The sequence below is a fragment of the Bos indicus genome, chromosome 7 (genome assembly GCF_029378745.1).
Source record: "Bos indicus isolate NIAB-ARS_2022 breed Sahiwal x Tharparkar chromosome 7, NIAB-ARS_B.indTharparkar_mat_pri_1.0, whole genome shotgun sequence".
Classification (NCBI taxonomy): Eukaryota; Metazoa; Chordata; class Mammalia; order Artiodactyla; family Bovidae; genus Bos; species Bos indicus.
The window spans coordinates 48,177,976-48,205,516 of NC_091766.1; the positions used below are offsets into that span (position 1 = coordinate 48,177,976).

At 47.1% G+C, this 27,541-nt stretch overlaps 1 protein-coding gene across 2 annotated transcripts in view; it reads right to left on the bottom strand.

Moving 5' to 3' along the window:
• The window catches only part of SPOCK1 (SPARC (osteonectin), cwcv and kazal like domains proteoglycan 1), a 584,015-nt gene that overhangs the window by 117,973 nt on the left and 438,501 nt on the right, over positions 1-27,541 (bottom strand). For both annotated transcript variants that reach the window (XM_070793622.1, XM_019964962.2), the window contains one exon: positions 9,409-9,523. In XM_070793622.1, coding sequence (XP_070649723.1) covers positions 9,409-9,523 — 115 coding nt within the window. The remainder of the gene's footprint in view (positions 1-9,408; positions 9,524-27,541) is intronic.

Here is a 27,541-nt window from a genome sequence, read left to right on the forward strand (position 1 = left end):
GGTAGCAGGGCAGCCACTTGCTCTCTTTCGATTATAATTTCAATTTACTTTTGTATTGTAATGCTGTCTTTTCTTCTCACAGCAATAGATAGCAGGGCAATGGAAGAACAGTCGACTTGAGGACAGATTACAAACGAATTTTTATCTTTAAGAAGCTAGGTCAGAAACTTGTGGCTATCAGAAAGCGTAGTGCTGTGGTGAGGAATGAGCCCACGCCAGGGTTTTGATAAACTTCAGAGAACGAAGTGTGCTTGCAGAAAGAAAGAAGAGAAAATGAGCGAGGACATTGATTCTCTCACCTTGGAGAAATCTCATCAGAGAGGCCGTGGTATCAGTGACAGACTGCGTTTACTGAGCACTGAAAGCATGGGGAAATTTAGTTTAAAATGCGTGGATGTCCTTTTTTTTTCTTTTTCCATAGGAAGTCTGCCCTTTCAACAGACATTCAATTTATGTTAAGACCACAGTATAACGTGAGGAGAGCACATGTACTAGAAAAGACTTCAAGTCCCTGTTCTTTCATTTATTAGCTGGGTGGCCCTAGGCAAGGTACCAAAAAGCTCCAAATTCCAAATTTTCTCACCAGCAATGGAGGGGGCTTTGTTTGGTAGCTGGAAAAATTAAACATACACACCAAGGGTTTAATATACATATTAAGCACCTTCTACAGATGATTTCTTACCACAGTAAATCTCTCTTTTTATTGCCATTTCATGCATTATAATCTATGGTACATCTATATAATAGACAACACTTTCAGAGGAATGGAATGGCAACATACTCCAGTATTCTTGCCTGGAGAATTCCATGGACAGAGGAGCCTGGCAGGCCACAGTCCATGGAATCACAAAGAGTCAGACATGACTGAGCGACTAGTACTTTCACTTTATCAGAAGAATGAGATGAAGTCAACATTTGACAAATAATTGTTGAGAATCCAGGGAAAAAGCCCTCATGTAAATTCCATTCTAGTTGGGCAAATCAGACAATAAACAGAATAAACATATTATCTAATATATTGGATGGTGATAATTGCTTTGTAGAAAAATAAAGGAGAGGGGAATTCCCTGGTCATTCAGTGGCTAAGACTCCATGCTCCCAATTCAGGGGGCCCAGGTTCAATCCCTGGTCAGGGAACTAGATCCCACATGCCTCAACCAAGAGTTTGAATGCTGCAACTAAAGATCCTGCAGGCCGCAATGAAGATTGAAGATCCTACGTGCCATGACTAAGACCCAGCACAGCCAAATAATAAATAAATGCATCAAAATAAATATTCAAAAAAGAAGAAGAAAAATAAAGGAGGAAAGAGAGATGGAAGTGCTGAGAAGGCAGTGTTTGTGCAGAGACTGAAGGGTGGCTGGTGAAGGGAGGTGTGTAGATGTCTGGGAAGAATGTCCAGGCTGAGGCAGGAATGAAATGGCATATCTGAGGGACCCACTGGGACCTGATCAGGGACTTGATCATGCTGGGCCTTGCAGGTCACTGAAGTATTTTCTCTTTTCCTCTTAACAAGGTGGGAAGTCAGTGGTGTGTCCTGAACAGGAAATTATACAATATGACTTCCATTTTACAGAATGTTTCACTCCTAGTTCAAAAGAGAATGTAGGGGCCAGGAAATCCACTCGGAAGCTACTGAAATAAAACATGAGGATGTTTGGGACCACGAGGGCAGTAACCATGGAGGTGGTAAGAGGTACTTACATTCGAAAATCTATTTGAAAGTGGACTCAAATGATGATTATATGTGGCATGTGGGAGAAAGAAGTTTTGGTTTTTGGTTTTACTTCAGCAGATTGAACTATGGAGATGACAGTAATTAAGGTGGCAAATACAATATAGGAGGAAGGGACAGATATAGGGGAGATCGGGAGTTTCATTTTGGACATGTTAAGTCTGGTATGCTTAGGAGCATCCAAACAGAAATGCAGAGCAGTCGTCACATAGTTAAGTCTGGAGTTCAAGGGAGCAGAGTTGGCAGACTGGCTGGAGAGAGAGGGGTAGTGGGAAGGGCCTTGGGCAGAGGGAGAGAGAGAGAGAGATGTGACCTTCCATGAAAACATATCTACGATACACACAAAAAAAGGCAAGGCACAAAACACTGTAGAATATGATCCTGGTTTTTGGATGAGTACTATTTTAAAGGGGCTTCCCTCGTGGCTCAGTGGTAAAGGACCCGCCTGCCAATGCAGGAGACCTGGGTTTGATCCCTGGGTCGGCAAGATCCCCTGTAGAAGGAACTGGCAACCCACTCCAGTATTCTTGCCTGGGAAATCCCACGGTCAGAGGAGCCTGGTGGGCTACAATCCAAGGGATTGCAAAAGAGTTGGACATGACGCAGTGACTTAATAACAACAACAACAGACAACAAACAGTCTTAAAAGTATATTAGATGTTTACAAAACAAACATCTTTATGTTTCCAAAAAAAATAATTTGAAGCCTATGAATAGAAAGCTAATAGAACTGGGAATATGGGCCACTTTTGCCATAATATTTGGATTTTATATAAGAATGGATATTAATTTATAAATAAAAAATAATGGCAGGAGAGAGCTGTCTGAGTGAACTATCAAAGACATTAATTTCTAGCACAAGCCTCTATCTCCTTCTCTGGACTCTGGCTATGACTTCGGCCACCCTGTCCCAGTCTACCCTCTTGTATCTTTTCGCCTGCAGCCTTCCCCCAGTCAGTTGCGACCAACAAAGCTTCAGAATAGCCAGGAGAACCTGTGGTATACTTTCCCAGAGCCGAACTCACAGAAGAAGAATCTGAGTTCAAAGCCAAAGTCGGATTTACCTCCAGAGTCCTGACAAGGGAGTTTTTCTTCTTGGATACAGTTGCCAATTTCATTCTCAAGCTTCTTTTTGTGTTTTTTTTTTTTTTTTAAAAAAAAAGGTCACGGCATTTATAATAATAAGGCTCTGAAAATTAAATGTACCTTTACATGTTTAATTTCTGACCATAATATAGTACTGAATAATAAGTGAGCAGACTTGAATGGCTATGGAAAAGGTTAACAGAAACTGCTTTTAAACTGCAAGTTTGCAAGCCTGGGGCCTTCACCCTGTTACTCAATAGGCATTAAAGAAAAATGTTCTTCCCTGGATGCAAAGATAAATCTTCATTTTGCTGGGAGCTTCAGCAGCAGGATGCTTTTAGGATTTTTCCATTGAGACATCACAGCGAGGAAGAACTCTTCATCCCGTCTCTTTGGCACCACCTCCTGTTCCCGTTTAAACACATTTCCCCAACTTGACTTGTGATAAGTAATGGAATTAGACAGCCGCCTGTCAACCCAGGACTTCTTTTTTCCCCAGAATCCAGCCCTTGGGTTGAAATCACCATTTGAGAAGAGAAAATCATTGTAGACTATTTTTCTACTGTTTCAAATAGCTCAGCTGGAGGGAAGTTGTTATTTCCTCTTTAGCGTGCCATGTGGGAAGGATCTGTGGAAACAAACATGGCCCCACACCGCCCCCAACCCCCCCAGCAAGGTCAGGCCAGGAATGCTGACAGCCTCACAGCCTTCTCCAGAACTTCTGAGGCCAACTGGCTGGACCCACATGCCCGTTCCAAAAGCTAACCTAGTTTGGTGACACCAAATTCTCTTAACTTTAGCGTGTCTGTAAAGCTTTTGCAATCTAGAAAAATGGTACTGAAGAACCTATTTGCAGGGCAGGAACAGTGATGCATAAACTGAGAATGGACTTGTGGACACAGAGGAGCAAAGAGGGTGGGATGAGCTGAGAGAGTAACACTAACATGTACGCACTGCCATGTGCAAAATAGACAGCTAATGGGAAGCTGCTGTACAGCACAGGGAGCTCAACTCAGTGTCCACGGCGACCTAGAGGGTGGGATGAGATGGGGTGGGGGTGGGAGGGAGGTTCAAGAGGAAGGGGACAAATATATACTTATAGCTGATTCACACTGTTGTATAGCAAAAACTAACACAACATTTTTAAGCAATTATACTCCAATTAGAAAACAACATAGAGAAAAATTAAAAACAGAAATAGCTAACCGGTGACAACAGAAGCAAAGAAGGAGTTGGCTTTAGAGACGGTGCTATTTTCTCAACTTCCTCCTCCAAAGGTTGGGGGTGGGGTGGGAGAGAGTCTACAGAATGCCTTCCAAACCTGGCTGCTTGTGGGAAGGCAGTGACATTCTTTGCCTGATGGTTCACACTTCAAGATTCAGGCAAGTGACATCAGACCCCAGAGAAATAACTAACTCCTGCCAAACACAGCTATAGACCCTCAACCGTCTTCAGGCTGAGGACTTGGCTGGCTGTTACCCAAGGGAGTACACATGGCGGGGGCGGGGGAGGACAAAGGCACCGCCCACGAGGGAAGAGGCCCAGACTCTGACCCCACCCACACCTACCCACCATCTGAGCTGAGGAGAGATGCTTTTTCTCTGGAGAACCCCAGTTTCCTCAAGGAGTGAATGGAAACTGAACGATGGCTTGCCGGTGCCAAAACTCTCTTCCTGCAAATGTGATCTGAGGTGGTAAAGCAGAAAAATGGAGTCATTCTAGGGGAGATCAGAAGTCCCCACCCACTCAGCTTTCCACGGTCCGTGTGTGGAAACCTGAGGCACCTTCGAGGAACACCAGGGTCCACTTAACATGGTGTGAAGGAAGTTAGGGGAGATCTTTCCTGACTGGAAACCTATAACTATGAAATGTTCATCTCAGCCAGGAGGGAGCTCAGAGCCCCTCCTCCAGAGAGAACAAGGCTGTGGAGCCCAGGCCAGGGGAAAAGGGCTGTCTCGGTGACAAGGGAAGGGATGGAGGCAGGGTGGCGACAGGAGCAGATGTGGAAGGGGGCTAGTGAGAGGCAACTTCCTAGCTGGCCTGGCTGTTGGGTGCCAGAAAATACTGATAGCATGTAGGGCCCTGTGGGGCTCCTGGGCACAGGTCTTCCTGTGTCTCCTGTTTCTTTGATTATAGGAAGCAGCCTTCATTCAGCCTCCGTAACCTTCCCTGAGTTCCAATGGGCGGATTCAAGCAGTAAAGTTAATCAGACAGGAAGTGATGCAAGACCAGGGAGAAAGAGTCAAGAGCAACCTTAGGGCAAGGTCCTGTTCCCTCATCAATGGATAGACAAAATCCTTCGAGCTGCCGTGCAGATGCTGAAACCCCCTCCAAGTGGGAGAAGTTGACAATTAATGATGGTATGCTGCCCACAACCATGTAGACCCCAGACCAGTTGGACCTGAAGGTTGATGATACTGACTTTTACTTACCCTACCACCAACCCATCAAAGAATGTCCATGAACTGATCACGCCCTTTTTGAGCAATTAATATAAAACTTCTCACTATCTTCTTCAAGTTGGGACACACCATTTTGAGGGTAGTAGCCAGCTGTGACCCCCTTTGCCTGGCAAAGCAATAAAGCTATTATTTTCTAGTTCACCCAAAACTCTGTCTCCGAGATTCGATTTGGCACCCATGTACAGAGAAGCTGAGCTTTCAGCATTAATACCAGAAAAGATAGGGGAAGGATCTTTCCTGAGAAACTCTTAGAGATGGTACAGAAACCCAGGCTTAATGTGTGGATTTCAATCTCATATCCCTCTTTTTAATTTTTCCCTTCCTATGGACAATCATTACTCCATAGTCCTGAGGTTGGTTTGGCATCATAGAGATGATAAAGCAATTAAGTAACTTGTCCAAGGTCATAAGGCAACTGAGAGATGTGAGAGGAAATATTTAGAGGTAGTAAAGGATGACTCCACCTTCTACCATCCCCTCAGGGGCCACATCAAAGAAAAGATGCCAGAAAAAAACAAAGAGAGAACACAAAACTCAACAATTTGTCTTTGATTTCCTAAAAATATTCTTGAAACCAAATCTGATCAGACAAGACACTTTTGACTTGCAAGAACTGGGTTTGTTGTAATTCAAACAGCCAAAGGCTGGAAGAAGCACAGCAAGATCAGAAAGAGAGTAAGTTAGATCCTGGTCTCGCAAACCTTGGATGTTCACACCCAGTACTGGTCACAAGTACTGGGGCTGCAAGAGGTAATATATAGGGAAAGAGAAGCACAGGCAGACACTGCTGCGTCCCCAGGAAAGTTCTTCCCACCACAGTGCTTTCCTGCCTCCAAAGTCACCTCTGGGTCCTAGGCAGGAAGAGGTGATCCTGAAACCCTCGGCAGCTGGAGCTCCACACAAAGAGCACCTGTGTCTCCCTACTAATGAGGCCCATTCTGAAACCAGTCTTGTAAAGATGTCCTCTGCGTGGAAGAGAAATGGTTGCCAGGCAGATTTGAGGAGAGATGGCTTGAGAGAACAAACCCATCACAGGCTTTCTTGACATCAGAAGGTCATAGAAGAACATCCTCAAGCTTTGTGTGGCCCTGAGAGGGGCCAAGGAGGGGTGGTGAGAGGATGAGTAAGAGGACTCAGTGTGAGCTGAATGAACATGTGTAGCAGAGGTCACAGAGAAGGTCTCAGAACATCTCTCCTTGGCTGCACTGAGGGTGAGCATTGCTGGGCAACTAATTAAAAATAGCAAAACCCCAGAGAGGTAGATGCCAAAGAAAGAGACACACCAGGAACCACCTCACACCAATATGGTCGCTCATAAGCCCCCATCCCAATCCTACTTTCTAGAGTTTAGATACAATCCCAAATAAATAGAATTTACCTGGAAAGGACTACACTAATTTTTATATTACCAGAAGAAACCAAGGTTCAAAACAGAGAGGAGGTTGAAAATAAAATATCATTAACAATAATGTCACATTTTTGATACACCTATATTTGTGAGACAATGAAACATCATTTCTGTAACAGGCACAGACACAAGAGTGCTCCCAACACCGTTCAGAGCCAAAAGTGTCTCATGGACAGAGTGGCCTGTGAATGCCACTCCCACTGCATGCAGCTTCAGAGAGGGGCGGCCACCAGGTTAAGGAAGGTGGATAGATGGGCATGCCCTCCCCCCTCCACCTTGACAGCCAAGTGGCCAAATGAAAGCTGCCCTTCATTTCATCTCTGATCCCTCTTGAGCACCCATTCCCTCTTCTTTATCCCAGTTGCCACAACCTCAGTTCACTGCTCACTGCCTGCCACAAACTACTGTGAGAGCTACGTGGAAAGAATCATCAACTCAAAAGAAAAAGTCAGCCTTCCCTTGGCTGATTCTGCTCCAGGTAGAATATTCTTCATGTAAATGTTTCATTTCACATAATGATCCTGGAGCTCTATCAGTGCCCTCACTGCCCGTAATATGCCCTTGTCCTCCAGGGAAACACAGATCAAATCTGTATTAAATAGTTAAGCACCCTATCCTAATAGAGGATTATACTCTCCTTCATTAAAATATTGTTAGATATGTACTAAATTAACTACAGATATTCTGTCTTATCACCAGTAGGTAGTTCCTACTTTCCTGCATGCTTATATAAAATATTTGCTTTAAGTCACAGCATAAACTGAGTCTCTGACCAAGAAGGGCAATCTCAGAGCCTCATGGTAAGAACTGTGCCCAGTTAGTACAAGTAACAGATGCCTTTCTTGCTACGGGCTTCAAAGGTGATATTTCTTAGACAATAGCTAGATACTAGAGACTGAGAGGACAGTTCCCAGACTCTGACGACTTCATAAAAGCAAACTGTTGACCCAAGGGTCAGTGGAACAAAAATAATTATACAAGACTGCAGGAACTAATGAAGGATATATAATTTTGATCATTGGTTTTAGAATATTGCTGGTATTATTTTTTATGGTTCTCTTTTCTGATAATCATTTAATAAAATTCTTATGCTTTCTTCCTGGCCTATTCTCACTATTTACTTAATGGTTACTTTTACAAACATTTGGAAATGAAATACTTTCAAGTGGTAATCTTGTTCTCGCCAGCTTCTCAGAATTCTACCTTTAATGCCAATGCAGTTACTTGCATAGGTTTGATTAGACTTTGTTCCAGTTTTCACTAGTAAGTGACTGAACAAATAAATGGCATACCCAAGGCCATACCTGGCGAGTCACACTTGAGAACGAGTCTCATTTAATCAGATATGACAAGCCCACCATGAAGTAACAAGGGTTGTACTTTGTTTAAGGAAAATCAAAGCCTTCTCACAGAAAACTACAGGCAAATCACAGAAATGACTTCCTTACATCGGTTTCCTTATCTCAGAACAGAAGAGTAAATAAAAGCAATAAAGAATATATTTGAAATAAGAGGTTATGAAGACTTCCTAAGAAGGGTCTTAAGACATCTCCAAACAGAAGTTAATTTTGTGGATTTTGCTGCTTACCACACAGGGCTTTGGGTTTTCTCACCAAAGTTCAAGGAGGGTTGTATAGATTACTTAACATTTCTTCCTGGAGTTCTATAAATGATCAGGTCAAAACACAATGAGATCAGCTTTTTGGTAACTAAGAGTAATCTACAGAGATAATTTGTGACCCCCGTGTTTCACGGTTTACAATGTTCTTCCACATCCTGGGTTAAACTTCCCCAAAAAACTTGTAACACAATATTCCCTTGGTTACCATGAACAAATTTACACTTGACCATCTTCATCTCTGTGCCTTGGAAAAGACAAGCCAGCTTAGGAAGAGGCAAGTGGATAAACACTCACATCCTATTCATCTTCCTCCATTACAAATAGCTTCAGGCTTTAGAACACACGTGTGTGCAGGCATGCGCTCACTCACACACAGATGTCCAGCGTTGTTCATGGTACAGCCAGCTACAGCTGAGAAAGCCCAGCTCCACGGAAGGCAAGCTTCTATCTAGGTTTCATTACAGAAGGCTTTTAAGGCACTGAGCCCAGTGGGAAAACATTACTTTCTCCATCATGAAAACATCCAGATAGGCCCGACCTTTGACGCCCCTCTCAGCTATGGAAAGGAAACCACAGCCCCTGGGAAGTTATTCTCCTTCCATCCATTCCTTGGTTTTGTGCCACATGCCCGGTAGAATATATTCATAGAGAAATGCTTTTGCCAGTAGTGGGGGGCCTACTGTTCACCGTCATGACATCTCTGCAGTCTATGTTTTGAAATCTGGCTTTCAGAAGTTCAAAGGATTTAGAGATTATAGTTCAAGGAAGACCAAGGCGCACCCAGGGCAGGCCTGGTCTTAACACTGAAACCCGGCCCTTCCTACACCATAGCCAATTTGACCTCTAGAAAGAATCTAACGCATATCTTGGTCTAGCAGAATTATTTTCAAAGACTCCCAGTTCTTTTTCTATCATATGGAGGTTGAAGGCAGTTCAATTTGGAGTTCCTAAATGAAACTGGAGTACTCTTGCCAAGCACACCCATCTCCCCAGCCCAAACTAGATCATCTCTGTTAAAGGCCAGGTTCCTGGCATCTGGGGCAGACCTTGGCCACATCAGGCCACCCAGTGCCCCTTCAGTGTGATGCCCACTCACCGTTCTTTTCTGCCTTGTGTTTTGGAGGCTCGGGCTCTGGGAGACATGGACATGGCCCATCACAGAGGGTGGTGAGACTTCTGCCAGTAGAACAAGCATGGAACTCCAACTTGCACTGCAAAAGACAGACAAAACAAAGCTGTAAGAACACTGCCAATAGACCCCTCCCCAGCCTCCTTGGGAAACAGCCAGTGCCCTTCTAACCATGATTAGGCTCACAGAAGCAGAGACAAAGCAAAGGGAAGTTCATCTCTGTTAAAGGTCTCAATTATAGAATGTTAATTAACAAATGGCTTTTTATGTTTTCCCAAATGCATAAGATAAATGTCTAAAAGCACTGCATGGGGAGGCTTACTTTTAATAAGTGGTAAACTCAACCATAACTGTCTATGCGAGTATCAGAATGAAATTTAACATCTGCGGTCCACAAACACGGAGGGCTGAAGGCTGCTCCACCATGGCCCCTTACCCCTACTACGGAGGCTCTGCCTGTGTAGCAAGCCTAGACCCCCTCAGCTGCTCAGGGAGCAGGGAGGAAGAGTAACGGTCTACTTGGTAAGTCTGGATGCTGTGTGTGAGGCCTAGCCCTTTCCCCTGTGAGCAACTGGGGAGCGACGCTTTTGCTCCAACCATCCAAAACCTACGTTTGACACAGTCTTTCCCCCAGAGGACGCCTGTGGCTGTCTAGCCTAGGAAACATCCACCGTATTCCAGGATTCAAAATTGGAAGCCCCAAACACATACATTTTCTTGGCAATCCCTTCATCTGTAGCAATGGGAGTATTTTGGCCACTCTCTGCCAGCTGTTTATTCTTAAGTCTCAACTGATTCAGAACAGGAGGATAGAAGGATATCATTTACGGATGTAGAAGATCACAACAATTAATAGCATTTTATTATCTATACATTACGGTTTAAGAAAAGGAGACTCAGATACTAAATAATTTGTGAAAGATCATGACATTCACAAGCCTGGATTTCAAGCGCTGTCTGACTGACTCCAGGGCCAAGCACTTTAACAGTCGCCATCACTGTATCTGTCATCTGAAGGGCCCGAGAGAACACAGTCTGCACTGCACTCCGTGTGTGGTTAATTATGCAGCTGCGCTAGGGGCCTGGGTCTCAATTGTCTAAGGGTTTCCTCCCTTTTTCACCTGCAAAATTCTCTAGATGAAGGCAGTATATAATCAGTCTTTGCAAAGGCCCACAGGCCCAGAACCACGTTGGTATCTGCTGCCGGTTCAAAGGAAGGGGAGGTAGGTAGAGGGGACGGAGCACCCACTGTGCGTGTAGCGCTTATCAGGTGCCACGGGCAATCTTTTAAAGGGAGGAAAAGAGGAGATACGGTCCTTGCCCTTGGAAAACACAAATGCATACCTTTGAAAAGGCCACCAGTGTTTGCAAAGCAACACATGAGTGCAGATGAACCCTGGCTCCTTGTGAGCGGATGGGCTGTTCAGTCCCCACACCGATCACATACCGAGGGAAGGAGAGAGGGTTTCAATCTGCACATACTGGAGTCACTCTTGTGTAACCCATACTGACACCCACAGTTACCTGAGACCCTGCAGAGAAAGCACAAGGACAAGCCAGCAGGGGGCTGGCTTCCTCTCAGTGCAAGGCTTCCTTTTGTGCACATTGCTGGGTGTTTGGTACATGCCTGGTGTGGTGGCAGGCACGTTGGGGGCCATGTGAAAGGAAGCCATGACCCAGGCCACAAATGTCAACTGACAGTGAGGAGCCGAAACACGAGCACAGGGAAGGAGCAAAAAATGAGCAACCTCAAAGAGCCAGGTAGACGTGACTATAACGGAAGGAGGGATATATGTGTGTGTGTAGGGATGTGGCACTAAAGAGCCTACAGGTATGGGACATGCCTACAGGTGGTCCAAATGGACAGAAGGGGCACCAGGAGGAACATTGGAAGTTGGCAGGTGGGTACCCTGGAGAAGGCAATGGCACCCTACTCCAGTACTCTTGCCTGGAAAATCCCATGGATGGAGGAGCCTGGTAGGCTGCAGTCCATGGGGTCGCTAAGAGTTGGATACGACTGAGCGACTTCACTTTTACTTTTCACTTACATGCATTGGAGAAGGAAAATGGCAACCCACTCCAGTGTTCTTGCCTGAAGAATCTCAGGGACGGGGGAGCCTGGTGGGCTGCTGTCTATGGGGTTGCACAGAGTTGGACATGACTGAAGTGACTTAGCAGCAGTAGCAGGTGGGTACCCAGGGTGAGAAGCTTCTTTGTAACTAGCACAGCCTGTGTGCATATACTAGAGGTGAAGACCAGGCTTCCCCAGTGGCTCAGTGATAAAGAATCCACCTTCAATGCAGGAGCCATAGGAGACACAGGTTCCATCCCTGGGTCAGGAAGATCCCCCAGAGGAAGGCATGGCAATCCACTCCACTATTCTTACTTGGAGAATCTCATGGATGGAGAAGCCTAGTGGGCTACTATCCATAGGGTTGCAAAGAGTCGGACACGACTGAAGCGACTTAGCACAGCACAGAACAGAGGTGAAGACCACTATAGCCAGCTCTACTTTCTCCTCCTCCCCTGGGCAAGCTCCCTATAACAAGCCTCAGGTTCAGGCTAGGGATTCTCATACTATTTCTCAACAGAATCCTTAAAGCTAATTTAGAGGAACAAATACATTTTTTACATGTAAATTTATAAAGTCAGAAGTAGTACAGTGACTCGCTCTAAAACCTTATCATACTGTGACTGTAATTGGCTGCTTGTGCCTATGATGGATGGTAATCCTCTTCCTGAACATTCTCTGGCATTCCCCAAAGACAAACCTACACTTTGCTCAGTGCCTTGTGTCATGAAAGCTGATGGGGATAGCACTGACTGTCCATAAAAGCTCCATGGTGACAGCAGTCCTAGCCATAGGACTGTCTTTGGCCAGTGGGTTGTGAGTAAGGAATGAGGTTTTCCAGCTGGCACTTGTGATAAAGAACCCCCGCCAACGTAAGAGACACAAGAGACTCAGGTTCAATCCCTTGGTTGGGAAGATCCCCTGGAGAAGCCATGGCAACCCATTCCGGTATTCTTGCCTGGAGAATCCCATGAACAGAGAAACCTGGAGGGTTGCAGTCCACAGAGTTGCAAAGAGTTGGACATGACCAAAGCAATTTAGCACAGATACACAAGCCAGGTTTGAGCAACATTCAAAGAACCACTGCTTGGTTTCACCTCCTGCTATTTCTGTCTATTATGGAAATAGCATGTGCCCCATAAGGGCTGCGCCTTGGGTCTGGGACCCAGACAGCAGAGGACACGGAACAGAGCTGAAGCTAATCCACAGCTCATACATAACATGAACAAGGAACTAATGCTTGCTGTCAGAAGCCACTAGTATTTGGGAATCACTCATGTAATTTATCAACAGGTGACTCTGCACTAGACCCTAAAGTATATAATAACAGGGAAAGTCCTAGTCACAGTCTTATCCCTGACTTGAGATGATGAAACACATATAGCCCTGGCACCTCGTAGGTGTGCAGTAAATAGCTGCTGAACGACAGTTGGAAAGGGGGTTCTGGTTCGCTCTGTAGCTCTAAAGCTCTGTTCCAGCCTCCAGGAGCCACCAATCTGCCCGCACAAGGAGTGCAGGTGCCGGAGCTCAGCATCCAAGGTGCTTGTCGTGAACCATCACCGACCCTCCATGCTTCTGGTCCTCTTTATGAGCTCCACACTTAACACTTTGCCTTTCAGCCTCCCTGCTCATGCAAATCCATCACTGGAGTCGGAATCCATCTGCTTCTCAGATACCCAGAACAACTGCCCCTGGATATAGCCTTGCTGGCCTAGGGACTCCAGCAGGCCGCGATTCTAGCACCACGGCTTCCATGGCAGGCCCCGGCGTCCTCACCTCCACAGCCACGCAGCGTCTCAGCATGTGCAGGCAGCCCGGTCTCTTCCCTGACTCCAGGAAGGGGCCACCAGAGAAAACAATATTTATCTGCAGTGGTGAAAATGCATGCTTCAAGGACACAGATCTGCCTTTTATCTTCCAGAACAATATGTGGCATTTAAATGAAGCTCAAAAGGCTATAATTTCATTTTTTTATAAAGCTCAAAATGTGCTATTTAGAGATATGCAATGTATGTGGTAAAAGCTACTTTACAGAAGCGGGGGTGTTGACAGATACCATCAGGACAGGGGTTCCCTCCAGGGAGGAAGCTGAGAACGGCATCAGACAGGAGGCCACAGCAGCCCTCCTGAACATTGGGAATGGTTTATTTCATAAGCTGGGTGTTGGATTTTGATGCTTTTTTAGTAGGCATGGCAACATATAAATAATACACACATGTCTATATGTCAAGTACATTATGATAAAATATAAAACACAGTTTACAGACTTCTATCAAGGTAATGACCAACTATAACCATGTCTCTGGAGGAAGCTGGTGAGGAGGAGGAGGTGAGTGCACGCGTGTGGGGATGCCCCCCAGGGATTATCTCTAGGCAGGGACATCCTGTGGCCTGTAACACAGGCACCTCACTCATGCCCCCTCCCTGCAGCTCCTTGCCATGTCACACCCCTGCAGTTACCCAAGTCACTTACCTTGTCCCCTCTCCCCTAGGTCCTTATTATGGAAGACAAGATACAGAAGCCCAAAGGTGATCATAGTGCCAGCTTTACCCAGGGGGGATACAGAACCCTCAAAGTACAGGGCTTCCCATTAGACTGTGCTGTGCACCACACCTGGGACCTTCACTCCTCCACTCCCTCTCCCAGCCAAGAGACCTAGGAAAGTTCTGGTCCACAAACCACCAATCATAGGCAGAGACAAAACGTAGACGGGGGTGGGCCTGGCAGAGCATCCTGGGTCCGTGCACACAGAGATCCTGGAGACACAAGGCAGGCATATACTACCCCTGAGTATAGACCTGCCAAGAGAATGGGGGTCAGGAGGAACAAAGGCACGTTACTTGGCGATGCAGGGATTCTGCTCCTGGCTGTAAAGACGAACCTGATCCAAGAGATGCCAGGCTCCGACACCAGGAAATGTGCAGTGTTCCTGGGAAAGGGGCAGTGGGAACAGAAAGCAAGGGAATGGAAGGATCTTCCTGCGGGGGTGTGGGGAGGGAGAAATACATGTCCTCCAACAACACAGGGACCTCAGGACCACATAGCAAGTCTCAGCACTCCCACACCTTCCCCTCACAGTGTTCTCCCAAGCAGGAGTTGAAAACTGGCAAAATTATGGATGATGGATGGTGTTTTCTCAGCAGTATGGACTTTCTCAGGAAGTTTGGGCCCACGTCTTCCATATGTGCCTTGCAGGTCCAGAGGATCCAGGCAGCCCACCATGTCCTGCCCCATCCCACCTCAGATGGGCTGTTGTCCTGCTTCAAAACAGGATCTGCAGAGCTCCAAGTTAAACAGAGTGGGCTGTGAGTCTACTGCTTAGAGTCTGCAGCCTGGAGGTGGCTTCTATTAATAAAAACAAACTGAAAAATGACATTCTTGGAAAGTGACACCCATAATTCCTCATTTTAGGGAAAATAATTTTGGAGTTGGAGGAGAGAAGAGGAACAGACAGGTATAAATAAAGTATATGGAGTGGAGAGCAACTTAGTCAATCCAAGCACACAAAGAGCTGAAGACAGAGGGGCTCCCTGGAGCTTGTCCAACACACGGGGAAAGAACACAGCTTAGTAAATGTAGAGTGACCACCAGAAGGTCACCGGGGCCCAGCAGGGAGAACCTTTCCAGTCCTGGCCAATACTGGGAGCTGGTCTAAGCAGAGAGGACTCACAACTCTCCCTCTGGGGGGTAAAGCTTCATACCTAGTACTGTGGGTTGAATTACATCCCTCATGTTGGACTCCTAACCCCCAGTATCTTAAAGTGGCTTACTTAGAAATATATGACAGAGACAATCATGTTCAAATGCAGTCATTAGAGTGGACTCTAATCCAATATGACTGGCATGCTTAGAAGAAGGGGAAAATTGGACACACACAGAGGAAAGATGATGTGAGGAGTCATGCAGGGGAAGGGGACTATCCACAAGAAATGAACGAGGCTGCCAGAAGCTAGAAGAAGCAAGAGACAGCTTCTCCCTGGCAGCCACAGAAGGAACCAACCTTGCTCACACCTTCATTCCAGACCTACACCTCTGGGACTGTGAGATGATAAACTTCTGTTGTGTGAGCCACCCAACTTGTGGCACTTCATTACAGCAGCTCTCACAAACTAATACACCTTCCATCCAGATTTTTAAAAAGAGTCCCTACAGGATGGATAACCTTGTCTTAGGTTCATAAAGTGCAGAGCTTGTGCCAAGATGGCTCAATTCTCCTAAAAAGAAGGAAAGAAAAACATTGACCAGCAGCCTCAGGATATGGGGCAGTTGGACATAAAGAACTTGGTCAATGTATCAGCTGAGACTTGGGCCTAGAAAAGAGGAAATATGAAAAATTCATGGCTTTATATTGATTTCATGATAAAGCAGCTAAATAAGTAATCAGCCTTAACTATTGAAAGAAGCAGAGTCAAAGAAGTGGGAAATAAGGACTTTAATCAGAGTAGCAGAACCTATATTTCTACAAACACAAATAAAAAAATAAATACAAACCCCAGAAGCTTCGAGACCCCTTGACTTGGTAAAACACAAATGTCTTTCTCAATCATCACAGTAAGAGAGAAGATGGAAGAAGAGCCAGAGATTTTCACAAATGGTCAAAAATATTCAAACTGTTGACCTACTTAAAAATAAATGTGCTAGCAGATTTCCCAACCAATCTTCCTTTCCATTTTACATAACACGCCAACACATCGGAATGAGTGAATGTTTTCCCGCAAATGGCCAGTAAATCTCTCTCCTCTGTGATGTGTAGAGCAAAACTAATAACCTCTCTCTGGTTCACTGCTCACGCAGGCCTCCGCCGGGCACATTCTCCACTGCACCACACTCTTCCTGTTGCCTAGCCCACTTTGGGTATTATTTTTAACGTTTTATTTAAATTGCTTTCTCCACTGTATTTCATCAACCTCTCGTCTATTTTTAAACCAGACTGTTGACAGTTCACAGTTGACAATTTTGTTCACAGTTGATGAATTCTGATTTGTTTTTATTCCCCCAAAATCATGTCAAGGAAGTGGGGGCGGATAATCTTCCAGCTTTTGTAACTGGGCGCCAAGAAAGAGGTGGCTGACGGCACATGTTATCCCAGGGACGAGAAACAGCCATCCTCTCTGCCCAGGATGGGAATGTCTCTGGTCACCTGGATAGAGCAGCAAGAAATGAGGGGGAGGGGCTCTGATCTCATACAGAACTTTACCAATCATGTGTGCACGTGTGTGTTCCTTCTTGCATGCCACAAATTCCCTTCATTGCCTATGGGGAGTCAGGGTCCACTCTAGGCTCTGAGCCAATAGGGCAAAGGGCCTGTTCTCATGATGTTTATGGGGCAGGTATGACGAGGGCTATGGAGGATGCACAACAGAGAGTAAGAGATAGACAGTAATGGGAGGGGACAGTACATAATATGGGTGACCGGGAAATCTGGCCAGATGACACCTGGGCAGGGAACAGAATAAAGTGAGCCATGTGGCTATTGGAGAAAAGGGGTTCCAGGCAAAGGGAAGTGCAAAGGTCCTGAGGAGGAAGAGGCTGACAGCCCTTGAGAAACAGCCAGGAAGACAGTGAAACTGGAGCAGGTTGAACAGGCCAAAATAGCAGGAACCAGCTCCACCGGGCTGATGGTGGGCCTCTGTGAGAGCGCCTCTGTGTGCAGGACTCAGCCTTCAGGTCTCATTCTCTGTCCCTGTCTCTCTCTCACAGACACACCCACCCACACACATATACACTCACTATAACACACTCTCTCATATACACTTTTCTCTTCTGAACTAAGAGTTCCAAAGAAAGCAGAACCCGAAACTTTCAAACCAAGTTGCTAAAAATATGAAAGAAAAGGTCTTCTTTACAGAAGAATGCCAGCTAAATAAATTTAGAAGGAATGCTGGAATTAGCAAATTATCATTTTGCAATCCTCCCCACCCCCCACCCCCCAGTGTAATAATTGAGTCAGGAAGGAATCATTTGATGTTTGCTAAAAACATTGGGTGAAAGTCTCTGGGGACATAACATTCACACAGTCTCCAAGTGTCACCCCACAGAATATCCAATTACAAGTGTACATTTTTCAATAAACATTTGGCAGGCATCTCCTAACAAAGGGACCAAGGGGCCAATTTAGTGCCACTAGGAGTGGGACCACCTGGCATACATCTCCTGAAGCACCTCAAAAGGAAACAGTAACAGTGCCTTTGAAGTCTCAGTGCCAACAGATGCTTAACTTGAATCTATTCATTAGAAACCAAGTCTAAAATTGAGGACATTTTATAAGACAACTGCCTAAATGCTCAAAAAAATTAAACAAACAAAAAACCCCTGAAGTGAGTAGGTCCTTGTTCTAGAAGAAATTAAACAGATGAAACAAAGGCAGTGAGTGAGACGTGATTGGTTCTTGAATAATAATAATTATACAACGCTATAAAAGGCATCCTGGGAAAATGTTGTGATTGTAATGTAGATTATATGTTAGGTGATGCTGAACTATTGCTCTCGTAGGTGTAATAATACCTACCAACGTGCTCATATAGGAGAATGCCTGTTTATTTTCTCATGGGTGAGATGTCACAGTCTCTACATGGTACTTCTAAATGGTCCAGAGGAAAACTGTGCATGTGTGAAAAGGAAGAGAGGAAATGGGGCAAAATGTTAATAACTGTCCAACCTTGGCAATGGGTACACGGTATTTATTGCAGTATTCTTTAAACTCTTCCATACATTTCATAACTACTAAACGAATAGCAGCTGCTGCTGCTGCTGCTGCTGCTGCTGCTAAGTCGCTTCAGTCGTGTCTGACTCTGTGCGACCCCAGAGACGGCAGCCCACGAGGCCCCCCTGTCCCTGGGATTCTCCAGGAAAGAACACTGGAGTGGGTTGCCATTTCCTTCTCCAATGCATGAAAGTGAAAAGTCAAAGTGAAGTCGTTCAGTCGTGTCAGACTCTTCGTGACCCCATGGACTGCAGCCTACCAGGCTCCTCCATCCATGGGATTTTCCAGGCAAGAGTACTGGAGTGGGGTGCCATCGCCTTCTGCGAAACGAACAGCTAGGGGAAAGTAAATATAACTTGCTTTCCCCAGCAGTGTTTGAATTCTTTGAAGAAACCCCTCTTATCTACTCCCCTTAGCTGCTCCCTCAGTACTGCTCTTTTTCTCTTCGCCTGCCCACTAGGGGGCGAGCTCTGGCAGCAGAGAGGAATCTGCACTGCCGCCTACAGGACCTGCCCGGGATTGCAAAGAGTCGACCTTTAACATGGCTAGGTGAGACCCCTGACTGAGATTTTCCTGAAGCACGCACTCTCCCCTTCACTGACCTACGCAGGCACCAGTGCAGTGAGCAGGCTCAACACAGGCACTGTGAGCTGCAGCACTCTAGGCCTTCCTCTTTCTTGTTGCATAGGGGGAACTGAGGCTGGAAGAAGTCGTGCATCTCGTGGGAGGGCATTCTCTTAAATAGTTTTCCTACCTGCTCCTGACCTTGCTGATTTTGTCAACAACTTAGTGTCAACAACTTAGCAAAGCCTTTGAGCAAATAAGGATTCCACGTCTGTTTTCAGGGGCCAAGCTGAATAAAGGTCCTCTAATTTGCATAACAAAGCCAGTGGAAGGTCCTGGGCAGGAAACCCCAAAGGAAAGGGGCCAAGTTTCCTGAGGGGGCCTGAGAAAAACACGGCCCTCTCCCCAGGACCTCCTTCAAGCTGGAATCAAACCAGCAATCTAAAGATAAGCTCATGCTTTGGCCACCTGATGCAAAGAGGCAACTCATTGGAAAACTCTTGACACTGGGAAAGATGGAGGGCAGAAGGGGATGACAGAGGATGAGATACTCAATGGACATGAGTTTGAGCAAACTCCAGGAGATAGTGAAAACAAGGGCAGCCTGGTGTGCTCCAGTCCATGGGGTCACAGAGTTGGACACAACTTAGAGGCTGAATGACAACAACCACAGAGGCAGAAGTTGTGACAAATTACAACTCTGAGCCAACTCCTACAGCCTTTGCTTTGCTTGGGGTGGAGGTGGAGGTGGCGGGGGGGGGCGGGGGGAGGGGTGTCAGTCTCCAGGGGTTGCATCCCCGCTTCCTGACCCAAACCTGGTGAGGAGAGTCAGATGTCACTCACCTCACATGCCCTCAGGCTCTCTCCACTCCCCACCCCTGCCCCCAGTGGTCCAGCTTTATTCTCCCTGATAATCACACCCCTGTGGCTTCCTGGCCTCTCATCAGCAGCTTCTCACCTCTGGGTCTTTCTCCTGCTGTCTGCCCTGCATGGGATCCTCTTAAGGCTATGCTATGCTATGCTAAGTCACTTCAGTCGTGTCCGACTCTGTGTGACCCCATAGACAGCAGCCACCAGGCTCCCCCGTCCCTGGGATTCTCCAGGTAAGAACACTGGAGTGGGTTGCCATTTCTTTCTCCAATGCATGAAAGTGAAAAGTGAAAGCAAAGTTGCTCAGTCGTGTCCGACTCTTAGCGACCCCATGGACTGCAGCCTACCAGGCTCCTCCATCCATGGGATTTTCCAGGCAAGAGTACCGGAGTGGGGTGCCATTGCCTTCTCCGTCTTAAGGCTAAACACTACTTAAAAATGTCAGATTTCTGTGGGATGTTTCCTCTTTCCGGGATTTGGAGGAGACAGCACAGATGAGGAAGGCCTTTCGGAGCCCCAGGCTCTGCTTCCTGTCAGCCTCGTGGGGAGAAGGGAGACCCATGGGAGGAAGGACCAGCAGGTATGCACAGAAGAGGTGGGACCACGCACAGCCTGGCCAATCATAGTCTGGGAGCAGCAGGGACCCCAGACCGACAGGGACCCTGGGCCTCTCCCTTCATCACCTCATCTTCCCTAGGCCTTTGCTCATATGTCACTCTCTCACTGAAGCCTCCTCTCAGTACCCTTTTAAAACCAGAACCTGGCATTCTGGTTCCCTTACATTGTTCCATGTGGCCCTTTTAAAATATGAAATCTGTGTGTGTGGGGGGGGGGGGTGTTAGTCTCTCAGTCATGCCTGACTCTTCGCGACCCCATAGACTGTAGACCCCCAGGCTCCTCTGTCCAAAGGATTCTCCAGGCCATCATCTTGTAATATACTGCTCAAATTACTTTTTTTTTTTTTTTTTTTTTTTGCGGCATTCAGTTTTTCTTGCTAGAATGTGGGTTCTGTGAAGACAGGGATCTTTGCTTTATTCACTGTCATATCCAAACTTCTGAGAACAGTACCTGGCACATAGTAGGAGCTCAAAGAAGATAAACTGAGTACAGGGAAATGAAGGAACAAAAGCAAGGGCCTCTGCGTGGAGGTGACCAGCAGAGCAGCACCTCCTCCCCAGCCCAGGGTCTTGACTCTGAGTAAGAGTTCAGATAGTCGACAGGACCCATGAAGGAGGCAAAACTCATAAAATGACTGAGGTCAGGTTTCCAGCCAGCCCTGTAGGAAATGGGCTCCAAGTAGAAATGAAACCAAATGGTTTAATAAAAATGAAGAGGCATGCTACTTCCCACACCTAAGCATGAGAAGAGAGACTCAGACCTGCCCTCCTGCTTGCTGGCTTAATGCCCCCTCCAGGCAGGCCTCCCTGGGCTCCCGCCTCTGTGCCCTGTGCCCTTTCCTCACTGCCCTGACCACAGGCACCACAGCTACCTCCTGAAGGACACGTGCCCCTGTGTCTCAGCCCCAGCACACAGCACTTACTTACTATCTGCCTGTTTATTTATGCCACGCACCTCACAAAACACTAGGTGAAAACTGGTATTGGTTTTACAGACAAAAAAAACCTGCAAGCTGGAGAAAGCAAATGATGGCCTCAAGGTCACCAGGCTGTCAATGGCAGCTTCACTCAATCCAGGTCGTTCCACCTCCTCCAGCCCCGTGCTGCGTGTGTTCCACCTCCCCCAGCCCCCTGCTGCGTGTGTGTTTCACAGACCCCCAGAGCCAGGAGTCTGGCCAAGGCTTGCTGGGCATCCAGGAGGGCTGGATGAAGAGGGGGAGGACAGCAGGTGGGGGAAGATCCACAGCGGGGGAGATGGAGGAACAGGGCTGCCACGACGCTGAGCTCTGTGACTCGCTGGCCACTTCTCCTTAAATTATGCCAAACGAAACCCTAGCTCATGAACTGCACTACTGATAGGGATGTTATTCAAAGTCACTTTAAATTATTGCAACTAGCTAAGATAACGCACAGAAACAAGCTGGTTAGCCAACAGACCTGGACAAGATGATGTGGGCACCTTTCCTTTCCATTTCAGAAGCTGAATACACCCAGGCTTACCTCCCCTGGAGGAATTAGGGCATGAAGCTATTCCAGGTTAATTCAGTAACCATCAAGGAACATAAAGGGCCTCTTTCCAGCAAAACACTTTCAGAGGCTGGCAGTCCAGACTGGCCCAGCTGAGGCCTCGAACAAGAGATCAGGCCTTGGAACCTGACTCCTGCCTGGCTGAGAAGCTCCTAGAGAGCAAGAACTGGATGCTGCTTATACTCACATCCCCTGGGGCTAGACAGAAGCCCCACACCTGGAAAGTAGGGAGAGAGGGGTGCTGAAATAATGAACTAATCCTCCTCCCAGGAACTCTAGGTCAGGATCAACCACTCCCACCTTACAGATGAGGAGAAACACAGGTCAGGAGGGTGAGAACACAAGGAAGAAAGAAACGGGAGAGGAAGAAGGGACAGCAGTAAAGGAGGCTCGAAAGAAGCAGAGGCTGGAAGCAAGTGAGGAGAAATAGGATGAAGAGGATGCGGCAATGTTGCAAGCCTGGGAAGAAGCAGAAACCTTCAGGGAGGAGCACTGGGGTGGGTGGGAGCAGGGCCTCCTTCAAGCATCTCTCATCCAGCCTGGCCGGCCTGGCTCAGACAGCTCCAGGAGCCAGGATGGGAGGGCCAGCCCTGCTTAAAATAACATGCTCCTACTGCTAGGAATGCTCTTGGTGTGCCTGTCTCCCTAGATGGCCTGGCTTCCTGGGAGGCCCTGCTTGTGCTAAGCCACTGCTCCCACTCAAGGTCCCCCTATACCTCTGGGGCAGGGTCTTCCACATGGGACTCACGGGAGGGGCTGGGCAAGTCAAGTCGGGGTGTCATCTGATTGCTCTGATGACTCTCACCTCTCCTGCTGTGATGACGGAGCAGCTTCTGCTCCCGGCCCTGCTTCCCTCTCCCAGTGTAAACCTAGAAGAGACTCTGTCACTCAGAACTCTGGCTGCTTCCTGGAGATGAGAGCTGGAGCAATGTGCATAACCTGTCCAAGCCTCCCCTCCTTATCACTAAACAGAAAGAATCCCCCTCCCGCAAGTGTCAGGAGAGTAGAAAGGACCCCTCCAGGATCCCGGGCGCTGGCAGCACTCCTGGCAGGACAATAAATCTTCTCTCCTGCCTCCAAGAGCTTCTCCACGCCTGAGTGAGTTCTGTCAAATGCAAATGTATTTGTGATGCTCCACCCAGCTTACACTCCCTTCCTTGTTCCCTGTCATCCTTGGATGAAAATAAAGACTTGAGCACAGCAGAAAAGGCCTCCGGTGATCTACACAGCAACCCCACCACCCCCTGCTCCGCCCCACCCTGCTACCTCCCTCTACGCTCAGCCCTTGGCTTTTCTCTCCAGCCTGCCTACTCTGCTCCAGAGTACAGACCCTAGCGTCTACAACCCACATTCCTCCTTCCCCTCCTTCTGCCTTTGCTCTGTCTGCAGCCCCGCTACAGCCTGTGGCAGGTGTCCCCAGAGGCTGCCGACACCTGTGCCACCCCAGCCCCGGTCCTGCAAACCGTGATGGCCTCTCTCATGAGCTCCACACACTGGTGCTTTCATTCACTGGTTTAGCTCCAGCGCCTAGCAGAGCATCTAAGAAGCAGTAGGTATTAAATAAACAGTGGATGGATGAATAGATGCTTGGACAGATGAATGGATGGATGGTGGTCCCCCTCCCCCTCCCACTGCCTGCTGAGCAGTTCCACAGAGCCCTGGGGTCATCATGTCTCGTTAAGCTGCCACCTCTCACCACACAGCTCCAGGCCTCGATGCTCCCTGGCCCCATGAACAGCATCAGGCTGTCCGGGCCTACCCGATGCAAAGCTTGGTCCTTTCTCCTAGCCAGTGTGCTCTCCCGGCTTACTGGGGAGTCAGACCGAAGAGCCCCAAATGCTCCACATGCTTCCCATTTTCTCCACATGCCGGTATTAAAGTCAAGCCCTTACTTCTGAGGCCCATCACCTCTGGTCCTGCCTTTCTTTTTTGCAGATATATTTATTTATTTATTTTTAATTGGAGGATAATTACTTTACAATGTGCTGGTTTCTGCCATGTAACAACATGAATCAACCGTAGGTACATACGTGTTCCCTCTCTCTTGAACTATCCTCCCGCCTCTCACCTCATTCTATCCCTTTAGGTCATTACAAAGCACCAGGCTGAGCTCTCGGTGCTATACAGCAACTTCTCATTAGCTATCAACTTTGCACATGCATTTATTTCAGGGCTACTCTGCCGATTCATCTCACCCTCTCCTTCCCCCATTGTGCCCATAAGTCTGTTCTCTATGTCTGCATCTCTAGTCCTGCCCTGAAAATAGGTTCATCAGGATCTGGTCCTTATGTTGCTTCTCCAGTGACAATACCCTAATCCTTCAGCCTCTGTCCTCCCCTGCTCCCCAGGTCTTGCATCACTCGGATCTTCCTCTCATCCAAATGTTCTCCTCCTTTACTATCCCAACCTCCCTGCTCAGGCCCAAGCTCCTTGAACATGCCTCAGCCACTCTTGCTCCAGCAGAACCCCTGATCCAGGCACATTTCCAGCCTCCACACCCAACCTCCAGGTCCCAGGCCAGCTCCTCTTATTGCTCTGTCCCCCTAATGTGTTCTTCCCACTAATAATTTAGCTGCTGGACTTCAGGCCTCTTGTTTAATATACCTGAGCATCCTTCAGAGAAGAGCTATGAACACTAAGTTCATTTATATCCTCCACAATGCTGGCAGAAATGGATAATAAAGACTTAATCATATATATAAATCATTTATATAATGTTCACTACAGTTATTCGTGGAACCCCAGGCATTGTGCTAAAAGCTTTACCTAACTTCCTTAATTTTCACCCTGGTGGCTACGAGGTAAGAACTACTGTAATAGCCATCTTACATAGGCTCAGAAACATTGTTTGCCCAGGGAAAGTCAGCTTTAAGTTGTGGAGCCAGAATTCAAACCCAGGGCTTCTGACACTAAAGCCTGTGTTCTCAAGAGTTTAATTATATGGTCTCATGTCTAGATGTTTACCAAGAATTGTGCTGATTATGGTCCACCTGATCAGCCCACCATGGTGCCTGTAGGAACCACTCTTACAAAGACAGCCAAGTCACACAACTGGGAGGCACTGTCTGTGACTTCTGCCAAGGTGGTACGCCCTTAGGGTAACAGTGTTCCGCAACCAGACAGGCAAAGAGGTGGTGTCCCTCCCAAGTATCTCCGTGGGGCTCTAGTCATGATCCCACTAGACCCTGGCCTCCAGCATGGCAGGAATCTTTGACTTTTCCTTCTCTGCTGCTTCTCAGGCATCTAAAGTCATGCCCAATACTAGAAACTATTTGTTCAATGAAAGAATACATGAATAGCAGAGAAAATAAGCAGCTCCTCTGTCTTCCACAAGCCCTGTCAGATTTATCACCAAAGAATGAATGAGTTTCTTGGAGAAATGAGGGGAGAAAACCACAGACCTTAGAAGTGGCTACAGCAGAGAGAGCAACTCACAGCCACCAAAAGGCTGGAGGACCACGTCCCCCGTGGGAAGGAAGGTCAGAGCAAGAAGTGTGTATCAGACCCACAACCTCTGCAAAGCAGCCCAGTGAAGCCTATCCTGTGTGGCTGCAAACTAATTTTCTCCTGTTCTGCACTCCAGAGAATGCAGGCTTCATAGGGAACTTAATCATTTGGGGCTCAGAAAACAGTGAAACCACCGTTTTGTTCTGGTTCCCTCAGCAGGAGAATGTGCCGTCTCTTGTCCCTGGGCATCTCTGAGGGGTGGTCCCTGGGCACCTGTCTCATGTTGACTGCATTTCTTTGTCATCACAAACAGACTGTAAAGACAGGCTCCTGAGGCTTGGTTTCTGAAGGAATGACCTCTTGTAGAGCCTCTTCATAAAAACCCTTCTCTTCATGTAGATTCAGAGAATCCACAGATGAGGGAGAAGAAATACAGACAAAGAGAAGCAGCAGATTTCCAGAGTGATAACACGACCAGGTCACATCCCCAGCAGTCCCTGACATTCCGAAGAATGAGAAAACAGATGCCAGCTAAGCATATCCACCAACTCCCTTCCCAAAGCTAACACTTGCCAAGGTCAAAAAAAAGCCATTAACATCTCATCATGGCCTCACGTAAGATAACCATCACCAGCCATTCAGCCTCACTTTACATCTGCTCTTCAGCCCAATTTCTTCCTCCCTCCTCCTTTGCTTGCTTTAGAAAATAAATCCCAAATGCCTTTCTGAATAAAGCCTGCATATGTTCCTAAGAGCTAACAAAATAAAGCTATAGATAACGATGACCAAAAATGTCAAAGTGGACTTTGACCAAGTGCAACAAGATTAAGGTGATATTTTTAAAATGAAACAGTAACTTAAACTTTGAATTACTGCCTGATTTTACTGCTTAGAGATGAAAGATCCTGTAGGGCTGAACGAAAAAGCCATATAACTCAGAGAGGATTTTCTTTGCTTGGCATCACCTCTGTGAGAAATACATTGAAGTAATAAAATGCCCTTGCAAGAGTTCATTCTCTGAAACTGGTGAGGGCCAGACAAAAGTCTGTCATGTTCCCTTTCTTTTGAGTACACGGGTTTCCCCCAAACAAGTCTCATCTCATTTCTTCAAAACCTGAGGATGGGGAACCAGCTAGACCAGGTGCCCCACGAAGCTGACCTTGGCCCCAGTTCAGCCCTGTGATACAAGCATGAGCTGATGCTTCCCACGGCTCATCCCACGGCCAGAAATGTCTAAGTCCCATCAGTCACGGGGACCCTCCCATCTTTTGTTTATCATGAGGCCAAAATTATATCCCCAGTGATCCTGAGATAGGCATGATGACACAGGCAAACTTACAAGGGTAGGTGAGGTGTAGGTATCTGATACTGAAGAGTAGGTACCTGCCTAACTCCTTGGGATGAACAGAGAGAGATGGATCTGAAACTAGAAAGTCAGCCTCAGGGACAAAGGGAGCAGATACACCCGGCGCCTGCAAAAAGCACAGGCTCATGATGAGACATCACCACCCAACCAGGCGGGTGGGATGGTCATGTAGGTAGATTCAAGGGGTAAGCAACTGACATGGCTCCAGGCAAATGAAAATGTTAGTTGCTCAGTCGTGTCCGATTCTTTTTGACCCCAAGGACTGTAGCCCACCGGGCTCCTCTGTTCACGGAATTCTCCAGGCAAGAATACTGGAGTGGGTAGCCATTCCCTCCTCCGGGGGATCTTTCTGACCCAGGGATCAAATCCAAGTTATCAGCACTGCAGGTGGAAACTTTACCAGCTGAGCCACCAGGGAGGCAGGGGAGGAATAGGGACACAGCTATAAGAAGGCATGCTTGGAGGCAAAAAGCCATTGAAAGTCTTGGTGAAGACTGCAGGGGATGATGGGTTTAGATGAGGATGCATAACAATTATCCAGGAGCTGTAGGAATGGGCCACGAGAGAAGCAGGTGGTACCCCTTGTGAGGGTCCTTCAGCCTTAGATCCCCTGCTGGCCATGTGTCCTTGAGAATGGAATGGGGCCAAGAAGGCCCTAGAGTCTGGGGTGACTTAGTCTACAGAGGTCTGAGCAAAGCAGTACAGCTTCAAAGATCTAGGAGCTCATTACACATTCAGTCCTCAGCTCCAGGCTTCACACAAGCCTTTCCTTCCCCCGATTTCAAAGTTAGAGAGTTTAAACTAGTCTCCTCCCACCCCGGCCAAGTTTCTCCTTGCATATTTTGATGTCAATCCAGAACCTGTGTTAATCAGGCCAAAATTTATTAACGAAGGCCAACTGTGATCTCCAGGAAGCTAGCTGCTCTCCATCTAG